Genomic DNA, 13,665 nt, shown 5'->3' with positions numbered 1-13,665 from the left:
TTTTTGTCCTACAGTCCAGGCCATAAAGTTTATGGCATCCATCAAATAAGAAATCAGGAGAAATGGAGAAATAGCTTCTATGAGTCTACTCATGTCTAATTACAGTGCTGGGTATTCAAAGGACATTTTTATCACCAAGAATTTCATGAGTGTTACATGAAGGAGTAGTTGATATCGTCTTTAACTGTGATGCCAATATTTACAAATCCTATGGAAAAAAACGAAGGGAAAAAAAAGATGGAGATGTAAAGTTTCCAGAAAACAAAGTGTCTTTAGAAACAGCCAAGAAAAAATATGCCCTGATCTAGTCCTGTTGTTCATCTAGTGTCTCTGACTCAAACCTGAACCTACTCCAAGACCTTGACATTCCCATTCTAAAATGCATCTTTAAAAGACTGACTTATGTATACTTTATGAAATTTTAAGTCAAGAACAGTGTATGCTTTATACTCAGGTTGAAATGAATTCCTGGGGTGGGAGGGGGCAACGGACTCTCTTACTCAGAGTTAGTTGATACAGTAATACTATGAGCAAAGTGAGGAATTAATACATTTGTTAGTAAGTTTGTATTTCAGAGTCACAAGAACATTTTAGGGCACAATGATTTGTGCAGTATGAGAGATAAAATGGCTTACCATATAACAGATAGTTTGAGGTCAAAATTATGTATGCCTTTCCGTCTCCAGGGGATCTTCCCAACCCGGGGATCGAACCCAGTCTCCCACATTGCAGGTAGATTCTTTACCAGCTGAGTCACCAGGGAAGCCCAAGAATACTGGAGAGGGTAGCCTATCTCTTCTCCATCAGATCTTCCCAACCTAGGAATTGAACCGGGGCCTCCTGCCTTGCAGGCGGATTCTTTACCAACTAAGTTATCAGGGAAGCCAAAATTATATATGTCAGGTTTTAAATCAAATATCGCATATTTTTTTTACCTTATTTATTTCAGTAAGACTATATACTTTTTCAGTTGACAGTCCCAAAAGAAAAATAAAGGTGACATGGTTTAATTTACCTTTTTCATGAAGCACTTCTACATCACTGTGAAGCCTTGCCTTAACTTCTGTGCTATTTTATTGTCATGACAAACATTTGAGATTTACTGTTGTTATACTGTAGTGGTTACTCTTTTTCTTTTTTAATTTTATTTTGGCTGTTCCAGGTCTTAGTTGCAGAGAGAGAAATCTTTGTTGCTGTGTGCATGATCAAACAGAGATCTGATGTGAGCAGAGATCTCAGATCTGCATGATCTGAGCAGAGGTCGAACCCCAGGACCCCCACTTTGGGAGCTCAGAGTCTTTGAGCCACTGGACCACCAGGGAAGTCCCTGTCAGTGGTCACTCTTGGTTCATCATTTTCCTCATGTGTAGAATGGGTGTGAGGATTAAATGAGTTAATGATACATTTCAAACATCAGGATTTGACCTAGTTTGTTTTTATTGCTTGAACTTTTCTACTCTCTGTGAGTCAGGAAAGTTTACTTGATAATTGCATGGAGCCCCTGACCTCATGGAGTTTACTGACTAGTGGTCGGGAGTATAAGACACAGACTGCAGCATGTCCTCGTGCGTTTAGTGGGGAACAGTAGATGAGGGAATCAAGGAATTCAGCCTAACAGCTTTCCTTGGTGGATACACAGTTTGTTAGTAAGAATTTTCAGATTTTTGTCCACTGTCAGTGATTGGAATAATTGTACATGCCGTTCCTGGGGTGGAAGTTACTAACACAGCAGGTTATGGTAATCCTTCTCATTAGCTCTGTGTGGAACCTGAGTGTGCTTGCTTTTATTCCTGGAAGAAACCTGTATTTAGCACTTAAAACTACCATTTGGTAGCTGGAATGCTCATCTTCAAATAGTGTAGGGTCCAACTAAGTTAACCAGATTATTGTGCTAGTTATAATAAGGGGAGTGGAGGTAATTAATGCACAGGAAACTGGGAGTACAGGGGAGATGCTTCCAGACTAATCAGACCTGAGGAATAAGTTGGTCAGATATACTTAGCCTTTGAAAAGTCCTTCTTTGGCTCCTAAGTCTCCATTCCTTTTCACTGAACTTAACACCAAAGTATTGATCTGGTCTTGGATAGAGGAGAAAAATTAAAACAGATTTCTTGTGCAACTCATCCCATCCCATCTCTTGGGTATTACTCCAAGTAGAATGGTATTACTTTCCTAACAGTTACTTAGCAGTCTGACAGGAAGTAAATTTTTTAACAAAGTGTGATACCTTGGTCTAAAATCTAAGATTTAGCCCTTAGTATCCAGAGCCTTTGAAACAGTTACCTCCATTTTTCCTTTTCTGAATATACCACCTAAAAACAAGTATGTGGGAGTAGAAAAAGGGAGAAAAAGGAGGAAGAAGAGGGTGTGCCTTGAGAATCATCATTCTCATCTAAGTTTAGAATAAGCCGTTTTTAAAAAACGGTGAGTTAGGATAACGTGATTAATTTTTATGATCATCAGATTTTTCATTTACCAAGGAAAAGGAATTAAAAGTAGATTGTCTTATATCCACTAGGGGGTAGTGTGAGCCATAAAAATTAAAATTATTTCTCACTGATTAACCTGTTTCATCATGAATTTGCCTTGTTTGAATCAATTTTTCTCCATGCAGTGTTTTTTAATTGCTATAAGTCATCATTTTCAAATACAGTCTTATGACTGTAACAAACAGTAACACACATTCCTGTCTCTAGTGATTGAGATGTTTTGACTTTACTCTTTTTTGTTTTTTTTGTCTGTACCCTCTGGCTTGTGGGATCCTAGTTCCCTGACCAGGGATCGAACCTCTGCCCTTTGGAGTAAAAGCACCTAGTGTTAACCACTGAAGCACCAAGGAATTACCCTGACATTACTTGTTTGTGAAGAATTTTCTGAGGGGAAAATAGGGCTTCCCTAGTGGCTCAGACTCTAAAGAATCCACCTGCAATGTAGGAGACCTGGGTTTGATCCCTGGGTTGGGAAGATCCCCTAGAGGAGGGCATGGGAACTCACTCCAGTATTCTTGCCTGGAGAATTGCCATGGACAGAGGATCCTGGTGGGCTACAGTCCATGAGGTCATAAAGAGTTGGACATGACTGATCGACTGAGCACACACAGGGATACTTTAAAGTTTCTCTACCAAATTTTACTCATTATATGAAATAAAGTAAGTTATTCTTTATGACCTGCAAGTAAAATTATTATATAACAGGATTGTCTTCTGTTTCACTGTCCTGTTTGGTAGCTACTAGCTTCATGTGCAGATTGTAGTTGAAAGGTGGCTAGTTCAAACTGATATGTGCTGTAAGTATAAATTACACACTGGATTTTGAAGACTAAGTATGAAAAAAGATTATAAATTATGTCAGTAAGTTTTACATTGGTTATATGTTGAAATGCTATTTTGAATATATTGGGTGAAATAAAACATTAAAATTAATTTTATCTTTTTACCACATTACTCTTTAATGTGGCTACTAGAAAATTTTAAATTACACATGTGACTCATAGTTCTTGTCAACAGCACTGCTATGGAGAAAAGCATTCACTGACCCATTTTTATCATGATGTACCTCTACCTGGCATTATGATTTGTAAGGAAGTAATACAATGAGGAAGTTGAGCACAACTTTGGTTTTGTTCCTAAGGCAGCTAGAATACATATGGTCACTTCTATAATGAGACATACATGTTTCTAAAATTTATTGTGTTAATAAGCAAAATCATATGATAAAAATCATAGGGCTCATGGATAAGATGTTAGGGACATAATACTCAAAAAACATTGGTTATGTTTTTTAAATGCCCACTTAAATGTCAAGGGTGAACTTGCAGATGCCCTCAAGTAATTTACAATTGTGTTTATAATGAAAAATTGATCTTTGCTTTATTGATAATCGCCCAAAAGAATTCCCTGTTAATATTTTAGAGTCATTTAAAGATATAGTGACAGGTTGCAGTAGACAGAGTAGGCATCACTGAGGCATTTCTCATTTCATGACTTATGATAAGAAATTAATGAGTTATTTAGTATACTCAGATCTTAGATGAGTTAAAAGATTCACAATTGCAGTTTTGTGTTTCAGAGAATATTCTAAAAGGGGGAAAATCTAATTGCTGTAGGTATAACATGTGGGGGTTTACATGCAAAGTGTGTTAGTTTCTCAATTGTGCCGGACTCTTTGCGACCCCATGGACTGCGGCCCACCAGGCTCTTCTGTCCATTGGGTTCTCCAGGCAAGAATACTGGAGAGGGTAGCCATTCCCTTCTGCAGGGGATCTTCCGGACCCAGGGACTGAACCCTGGATCTCCTGCATTGCAGGCAGATTCTTTACCGTCTGAGCCATTAGGACGTGTATATATGAATAGTTAATAAATGGGGCAACTTTTCACACATGCAGATTACCACTGTTTCTAAAAATACTGTTATCTAAAATTTTACCGTACATAATTCATTACCATAGAACATGTGAGACCTTATACTATTTCATAGTGAAGTGAAAGTTGCCCAGTCATGTCCAACCCTGCAACCCCATGGACTGTAGCCTGCCAGGCTCCTCTGTCCATGGAATTCTCCAGGTCAGAATACTGGAGTGGGTAGCTATTACTTTCTCCAGGGAATCTTCCTCTAATCCAAGGATTGAACCCAGGTCTCCCACGTTGCAGGCAGATTCTTTACCAGCTGAGCCACCAGGGAAGTGTACACACATTATTATTGAATCTAAAAACAGAAGTCCTAATAAATGGAGTTTAGTGTTATTATTTACAGTGGTGTCGTTCTGGGATTAGCTCTTTGAGTCCCAAAAGAGCTATTGATAATCAGATCAATTTGATGTTATTTAATTCTTTTGAAAGTATTTGTAGCATGAACTGCTGTATGCCTTCGGTAAAATGAGATATTTTCCTTGAGACCTAATCTTGTTGCCACTTAAATTCATATTCTGCTTTTATGTACTTCCCTTTCTGTTTTTTAGTAACCAGTTTTCTAAACATAGTCTACATTACTTTTCTATTTTCATGGCCTAACTTGAGTTATACTTGAGATTCAGTCCCAGGATTGCTTTTAAACAGATAGGATCACAAAATGCAACTAAAAGTTATACTCTGTTTTCTTTAAAAATGAATACTGTTATTTAATAAATCTTGAGACTTGTTTCTGTGCTTTGTTCTTACCCTGTATTATTTTTCAGTTGGTTATGTGTGGACTGGCCTTCTTATGTGACTTCATTTGTCAAGTCATTTTACAATGTTATCTCATAGCAATTCTTCATAAGAGGTAATGTTAACTATATAGCTGAGGAAGCTGAAGCTCAGAGCAGTGTAAATTTCTGCAGAAATGTAGTTAAGTGAGGCAGTAATAATTTGAACCTGTTGTTTCTAAGACTTGAAGAATACTTCGCTGTCTTTCTGCCAAAGGATAGTATAAAACTAGGATGTGTCTCAAGTTAACTGTGTGTGAGTAGTAGCAGAAGGATTTTAGTTCCTACCCAGTTTTTGCCTTTTTAGGGGAAAAAAAATCGACAATTTCTGTGGGGGAGAGTTGTTCCATTTGGTTTGGGTTTTATTCTCTTTTTCCTCCTGTAATTTATGCTGTGGGTTTGTGCTGTGTAGTCAAATAATTATGCACGGGTATTCATTATCTCAAAATCCATTAGAACTTGAGAGCACATAAAAACTATTACAAAAAGTTTTGCATATCCAGGAGCTTATTCTAGAATGTGTTCCGATTAAATCTGATACATGATCAGCTCACATGATGCATTTAATATGTATGTTCTTAAGAAAGAGTGTCTGATTTTGAGGGTGAACTGAAGATGAGGAAGTGAAGCTCCATCTGTCTGTGACGATTGTACTGAGTGATTCCGACCCTATTTTCGGATGTGACCTTGGAGGGCTTTCTGGCAGCTTTTTATAGCTTTGAATAGAGCTGCCACTATTTTGTGTAACCAGGGAGCGGTGTTTTGGGACTCTTGGACCCCAGCTTTTTTCCCCCAGCCTCTCTCTTGATGACTTTCTAAAAATATGAAGAATTGGGATAAAACAAAAGGAGGATGGAGGTGAGGAGTCAAAATTCAAGGAATTTTACCATCACTTTTCTCATTCCTTTACGCCTAATATTCATCCTAATATCTTTACTTTTCCTCCTAAAAGTGAAGACCAGACTCCTGTTCTAGTTACATTTTGGAAAATTGCCTAAGATGGGAGGCTTCTTTATTGCCTCTTGAGATTTTTAATGCTCCAAAAATGTTTGACTTTGTTTGAATCTAAAGAATATTTTGCTGAAAGTAGTTTATAGCATTTCAATTTTTTATTTGCCCTGGCATTGGAATGATTAAAATCAAGCAAGCTAGTCTTGAAGCATTACTCTAAATGGCTATGAGTTTAACACATTTTGGAAAAGAATTTGATTTTATACCTGCATCTTATGACTATTCCAGTATATAACTGTACTGACAGAGAACTCTTTTCTAGTATATGCATTACAGGCTGTAGAATGAAGTAGTGTAAGGTTTATAATTTTTCTCAAGTGAAATCAGTATAGTATTTTCATTCATTGTTTTTCATATCTAGAAGCTTAAATACTGCAGTGTTCTAAGTGTTTTTGACTACACATACATATTCAAAATGTTGAAAATGTATTGTGCACTCAGTTGCTCAGTCGTGTCCGACTTTCTGCGACCCTGTGGATTGTGGCTGGCCAGGCTCTTCTGTCCAAGGGATTCTGCAGGCAAGGCTACTGAAGCCATTCCCCTCTCCAAGGGATCTTCCCAACCCAGGGACTGAACTCTGCATCTCCTCCATTGGCAGGTAGATTCTTTACCATTGAGCCGCCAGGAAAGCGCTGAAAATGTACTACTCATGCGTAATTGACTAGAGATACATCAGTACGTTTTTAGAGGGTGATACAATTAACATTACCATGGGAAGTTGTTAGAGCTTAAACTTGATCAACTTCTGGTTGTTGTTATCATTCACGGTTTATTCTGTTAGGGTTTTGTTCCAACCTTGTATATATATTATAAACATAAAATTTTCAAAAATGATGCATCACAAAATTTTGAGTAAAGAGTTTTCTCGTGAATTTTATGTAGATGTTTTTCTTGTCAGCCTAGTGACATGTATACTAATGTCTCAGAAGATGATCGTTCTTCAGAATATAGTTCTGATTAAGATGATACGAATATTAGACCAACAAAAAGAAAACCTTAGTGATTGATTCTGATACAAAAAGTGAAAATGAAACTCACATTGCTGGAGTGAGCTCTTTTGCTTATATAGAAGAGTGGACTGAAGAAATTTCATGAAAATTATAAGACTTTTCATATGTGTCAGTTGTAACTATTGAATGTAATAACCTGCATAGTGTCAGTGAAATAATTTTTGGCCAGCTAAGAGAAAAATCGCCAGTCACAGGCGTTAGTTTCTGCAAAAATCCCCTGGTCAGTAATGAGCTAGTATATAAAACTATACATACTATTGTCAGTTTGTGTGTTGAATATTAACATTTTTCTGACTAAATATCTATAAATATAGATTATTTCTCCTAGTACCTGAGTGGATTCTTTTTCTTGTGTTGTGTGCATCCTGCTTTGAATAAAAACTGCTTTAATGTTAAAGATGGAATTTCTGATGGTTTATTCCTTGTTCTTTGTATCATTGAATAGATTCATGATTCAGCAAGTGTTTATGGAACATCTGTAGTACTGCACACTGTTCCAAAGCTGAGGATTCAGCAATAAATGCAACAAACACAAATCCCCCCTTCCGAACAAAATAAGAGGGATATAGTACGTTTAGAGTGCTAGAGAGAAACTATGTAGGGGGTGAGAAGGAGCCGGGCTAGAGGGAGGGTGTGGGATAGGGTGGAAAGGTGTTTGCAGATTCAATTATGGAGGCTTCACTGAGAAAGTACATCTGAATGGAGATCTTGGGATCTGATGAAATTAACACTTAGTGGAGTTCAGTTCAGTTGGTCAGTCATGTCCAACTCTTTGCAACTCCATGGGCTGCAGCACACCAGGCCTCCCTGTCCATCACCAACTCCTGGAGTTTACTGAAAGTCATGTCCATTGAGTCAGTAATGCCATCCAACCATCTCATCCTCTGTCGTCCCCTTCTCCTCCCACCTTCAATCTTTCCCAGCAACAGGGTCTTTTACAATGAGTCAGTTCTCCCCATCAGGTGGCCAAAGTATTGGAGTTTCAGCTTCAACATCAATCCTTCCAATGAATATTCAGGACTGATTTCCTTTAGGATGGACTGGTTGGATCTTCTTGCAGCCCAAGGGACTCTCAAGAGTCTTCTCCAACACCACAGTTCAGAAGCATCAATTCTTCGGCGCTCAGCTTTCTTCACAGTCCAACTCTCACATCCATACATGACTACTGGAAAAATCATAGCCTTGATTAGATGGACCTTTGTTGACAAAGTAATGTCTCTGCTTTTTAATATGCTGTCTTGGTTGGTCATAACTTTCCTTCCAAAGAGTAAGCGTCTTTTAATTTCATGGCTGCAATCACTATCTGCAGTGATTTTGGAGCCCCAAAAAATAAAGTCAGCTACTGTTTCCCCATCTATTTGCCATGAAGTGATGGGACCGGATGCCATGATCTTCGTTTTCTGAATGTTGAGCTTTAAGCCAACTTTTTCACTCTCTTTCACTTTCATCAAGAGGCTCTTTAGTTCTTCTTTGCTTTCTGCCATAAGGGTGTTGTCATCTGCATATCTGAGGTTATTGATATTTCTCCCGGCAATCTTGATTCCAGCTTGTGCTTCCTCCAGCCCAGCGCATCTCATGATGTGCTCTGCATATAAATTAAATAAGCAGGGTGACAATATACAGCCTTGACATACTCCTTTCCTGATTTGGAACCAGTCTGTTGTTCCATGTCCAATTCTAACTGTGGCTTCCTGACCTGCATACAGATTTCTCAAGAGGCAGGTCAGGTGGCCTGATATTCCCATCTCTTTCAGAATTTCCCACAGTTTATTGTGATCCACACAGTCAAAGGCTTTGGCATAGTCAATAAAGCAGAAATAGATGTTTTTCTGGAACTCTCTTGCTCTTTCCATGATCCAGCAGATGTTGGCAATTTGATCTCTGGTTCTTCTGCCTTTTCTAAAACCAGCTTGAACATCTGGAAGTTCACGGTTCACATACTGTTGAAGCCTGGCTTGGAGAATTTTGAGCGTTACTTTACTAGCGTGTGAGATGAGTGCAATTGTACGGTAGTTTGAGCATTCTTTGGCATTGTCTTTCTTTGGGATTGAAATGAAAACTGACCTTTTCCAGTCCTGTGGCCACTGCTGCGTTTTCCAAATTTTGTGGCATATTGAGTGCAGCACTTTCACAGCATCATCTTTTAGGATTTGAAATAGCTCAACTGGAATTCCATCACCTCCACTAGCTTTTGTTTGTAGTGATGCTTCCTAAGGCCCACTTGACTTCACATTCCAGGATGTCTGGCTCTAGGTGAGTGATCATACCATTGTGATTATCTGGGTTGTGAAGATCTTATTTGTACAGTTCTTCTGTGTATTCTTGCCACCTCTTAATATCTTCTGCTTCTGTTAGGTCCATACCATTTCTGTCCTTTATTGAGCCCATTTTTGCATGAAGTTTTCCCTTGGTATCTCTGATTTTCTTGAAGAGATCTCTAGTCTTTCACCTTCTATTGTTTTCCTTTATTTCTTTGCACTGATCACTGAGGAAGGCTCTCTTACTTCTCCTTGCTATTCTTTGGAACTCTGCATTCAAATGGGTGTGTCTTTCCTTTTCTCCTTTGCTTTTCGCTTTTCTTCTTTTCACAGGTATATGTAAGGCCTCCTCAGACAGCCATTTTGCCTTTTTGTATTTCTTTTTCTTGGGGAAGGTCTTGCTCCCTGTCTCCTGTACAGTGTCAGGAATCTCCGTCCATAGTTCATCAGGCACTCTGTCTATCAGATCTAATCCTTTGAATCTGTTTCTCACTTCCACTGTATAATCATAAAGGATTTGATTTAGGTCATACCTGAATGGTCTAGTGGTTTCCCCTCCTTTCTTCAATATAAGTCTGAATTTGGCAATAAGGAGTTCATGATCTGAGCCACAGTCAGCTCCCAGTCTTGTTTTTGCTGACTGTATAGAGGTTCTATATCTTTGGCTGCAAAGAATATAATCAGTCTGATGTTGGTATTGACCATCTGGTGATGTCCAAGTGTAGAGTCTTCTCTTGTGTTGTTGGAAGAGGGTGTTTGCTATGACCAGTGTGTTCTCTTGGCAAAACTCTATGAGCCTTTGCCCTGCTTCATTCTGTACTCCAAGGCCAAATTTGCCTGTTAATCCAGGTGTTTCTTGACTTTCTACTTTTGCATTCCAGTCCCCTATAATGAAAAGGACATCTTTATTGGGTATTAGTTGTAGAAAGTCTTGTAGGTCTTTATAGAACCGTTCAGCTTCTTCAGCGTTACTGGTCATGGCGTAGACTTGGATTACTGTGATATTGAATGGTTTGCCTTGGAAACAGAGATCATTCTGTTGTTTTTAAGATTGTATCCAAGTACTTCATTTCGGACTCTTTCGTTGACGATGAGGGCTACTCCCATTTCTTCCAAGGGATTCCTGCCCACAGTAGTAGATATAATGGTCTGAGTTAAATTCACTCATTGCAGTTGATTTTAGTTCGCTGATTCCTAGAATGTCGACATTCACTCTTGCCATCTCCTGTTTGACCACTTCCAACTTGCCTTGATTCATGGACCTAACATTCCAGGTTCCTATGCAATATTGCTCTTTACAGCATCGGACCTTGCTTCTGTCACCAGTCACATCCACAACAGGGTGGTGTTTTTGCCTTGGCTGCATCCCTTCATTCTTTCTGGAGTTATTTCTCCACTGATCTCCAGAACCATATTGGGCACCTACCGACCTGGGGAGTTCCTCTTTCAGGGTCCTCCTATCTTTTTGCCTTTTCATTCTGTTCATGGGGTTCTCACGGTAAGAATACTGAAGTGGTTTGCCATTCCACTTAGGGGAAAAGGAAAGCAAAGCCCCTGAGGGAGGAGTATGCGTGACAGGTTAAAGAAGCACAAAGCAGCTAGCCTTGCTTTAACAAAGCAGATGAGGAGGGTGGTGAGGATTGGGAAGCATAGCTGAAGATGACTAAGAGGTAGGTGGAATAAATGCATTCTTTTGAGGGGGAGGTTATAAGGACCTTGATTTTTAAAAGGTCTGTGGAATACAGACTAGGTAGGGGCTGGGGGACTCAAGGTCGAAGCAGGCAGAATAAGTTAGCTGGCTGTTGCAGCCTGCTGGGTAAGAAATGGTGGTGGCTGGGATCAGAAGTGTAGCAATGGAGTGATGATCAGAAGTATAGCAGTGTCCAGTCATGGGTAGATTCTGAAGTTTAAGCCAACAAGGTTTGCTGATCAGATTGGATGGGTGAGGTATGAAGGAAGAATTGGATCAGTTGGAAGGATGGACTTCTGATTGCCTCAATGAATGCTCTGAGGAGGAGCAGGTTAAGGGTGGGAAAGGTCATGCTAAGTTTGGGATGGTTACTAGAGATTCAGGAGTAGCTGTCGAGCACGGGGTTATGAATAGGAGGATGATTCAGGGAGAAATCTCTGCAGAATATGCATTTGGGGAGGCTTCATACATGGAGTGGATTGATTATTTAAATTCACCAGACTAGATGAGATCACCTTGGAGTGTGTAGGCACAGTAGAAGACCTCAGACAGAGCCCTGGTGCCTTCTGTAGTGTAGTGTTGGCATGAGGTTGATACCATGCATCTAGGAAGAAAGCCAGGAGAGAGTGGCTGCAGGAAGCTGGATAAAGCCTTGCAAGGAGAGCACAAACCAGCTGGGTAAGATGATGCTTTTAAGTCAGTTAAGATGAAGGTTCAACATTAGCCATTTGATTTAACCATGTGGGACTCATTGATGACCTCAACAAGCAAGCTGGCAGCTAAAGCCTGCTTCGAGAGTTGTTCAAGACCAGAGCAGAGGAGGGAGGTTGGAGACATGCAAGTTTAGATGACTTTCAAAGAGGAGTAAAGCAATGGGGCAGCAGGGGGCGGGGGGCGGGGGGGGGGGGCGGTGAGTCAAGTCAGGGTCATTTCCTTCCCCTTCTTTTTTTTTTTTTTTTTTGAGAAATTACATTAGGTTTGTACAGTTGGGGAAAATCCAATAGAGGGGAAACGGTGATTCAGGAGAGGAAGGCGATGCTAGAACAATGTCCTTGAGGAGGTGAGGAGTTAAGATCTAAAGGAGAGGTTGGTCTTAGTCCAGAGTGACAGTCCTTTCTCCCTTAGTCATGGAAGAAAAGGTGCAGAGCACCTGGGCCCACAGGTGCAGGTTGGTGTGCAGATGCGGCAGTGAGCTTCAGGAGGGGTTTCTGTTTTCTCCTGTAATACAAAACAGAGTTGTCAGCCAGAAGTGAAGAAGTGGATGGAGGTTGACAGGAGAACGAATGTTCAGTTAAGTAGGAGCGGGAGAAAGGTGGCAGAGAGAACTCATGATATTGTTGGGGAGCAGTAAGGGTCCATTTGAGCTTGGTTCAGTTTCGATTTTAGAGACTAATCAGCTTGGAGACTAGCCAATCTCCAGCCCTGTTTAAGTGCCTCGGCACTTGTATTTCCTTTGTTCCATTAGATTTTTCAGAGGGGAGATTTTCAGTGACTTTAAAAACTAGTTTTGCTTTCTAAACAGCTTGGTTTTGGTTAAGTTTAAACAGCAGGACCTTACCTATGCAGTAATCCTATTGTTCTTTTCTTTTTTTCCCCCTTTTCTTTCCCATGGGTATAAGATCAATTTCATTAGTCTAATCTTATTCTCCACATATTTGTAGACATTTGTAGCTGCAGTTGTACATGATGTCATCAGTATTTGCTGGTGGTTGCTTTCAGCTGCTTATGATGATTTATGTTTTCTTTGAACTTTACATTTTATAAGGTAAATAGAAACCCTTTGAGAGTTTGGAGAGGTTCTTTTATATCCAATTCCAAGGAGTAAATTTCTCTAATTTTTATTTTGGTGTTTAGCAAAACGGTATTTGTTTCACAAGTGTGTTATGTTTTTCTGTTGTAGGAAACCCAGCGTTTGCTGGCAGAACCAGTTCCCGGCATTAAAGCAGAACCAGATGAGAGCAACGCCCGTTATTTTCATGTGGTCATTGCCGGCCCTCAGGATTCCCCCTTTGAGGGAGGGACTTTTAAACTTGAACTATTCCTTCCAGAAGAATACCCAATGGCAGCCCCTAAAGTACGTTTCATGACCAAAATTTATCATCCTAATGTAGACAAGTTGGGAAGAATATGTTTAGATATTTTGAAAGGTAAGTGTTATCTTTATTATCATATGCTGTTAAGAATTTTTCCTTTTTTCTCGTAAACATTCCGTTTTGAGAATCTGAATATTATAATCTTACCTTATGAAGACCGCAGAAGTATGGGAGGGAAACACAGCAGTTCTGGGTTGTTTTCATGTATGGTCATTCTGGGCCTGTTGCCTTTGTAGATAAGTGGTCCCCAGCACTGCAGATCCGCACAGTTCTGCTATCGATCCAGGCTTTGTTAAGTGCTCCCAATCCAGATGATCCATTAGCAAATGATGTAGCGGAGCAATGGAAGACCAATGAAGCCCAAGCCATAGAAACAGGTATTTAATATTCATTCTCCTTCACACCACTTCCACTTTAAAAA

The 13,665-nt window shown here is 39.7% G+C and overlaps 1 protein-coding gene across 1 annotated transcript in view; it reads left to right on the top strand.

Annotated features, from left to right (window-relative positions):
• UBE2N (ubiquitin conjugating enzyme E2 N) overlaps positions 1 to 13,665 on the top strand; it is a 41,176-nt gene that overhangs the window by 25,007 nt on the left and 2,504 nt on the right. Inside the window, 2 exon segments of the mRNA NM_001076258.1 lie at positions 13,052 to 13,298; positions 13,481 to 13,621. Of these exon segments, the coding sequence (NP_001069726.1) occupies positions 13,052 to 13,298; positions 13,481 to 13,621 (388 nt within the window).

This window comes from Bos taurus, chromosome 5, assembly GCF_002263795.3.
Source record: "Bos taurus isolate L1 Dominette 01449 registration number 42190680 breed Hereford chromosome 5, ARS-UCD2.0, whole genome shotgun sequence".
Taxonomy (NCBI): Eukaryota; Metazoa; Chordata; class Mammalia; order Artiodactyla; family Bovidae; genus Bos; species Bos taurus.
Note: the sequence above shows the minus strand (reverse complement) of the source record. Positions and strands in the feature narration are given on the sequence as shown.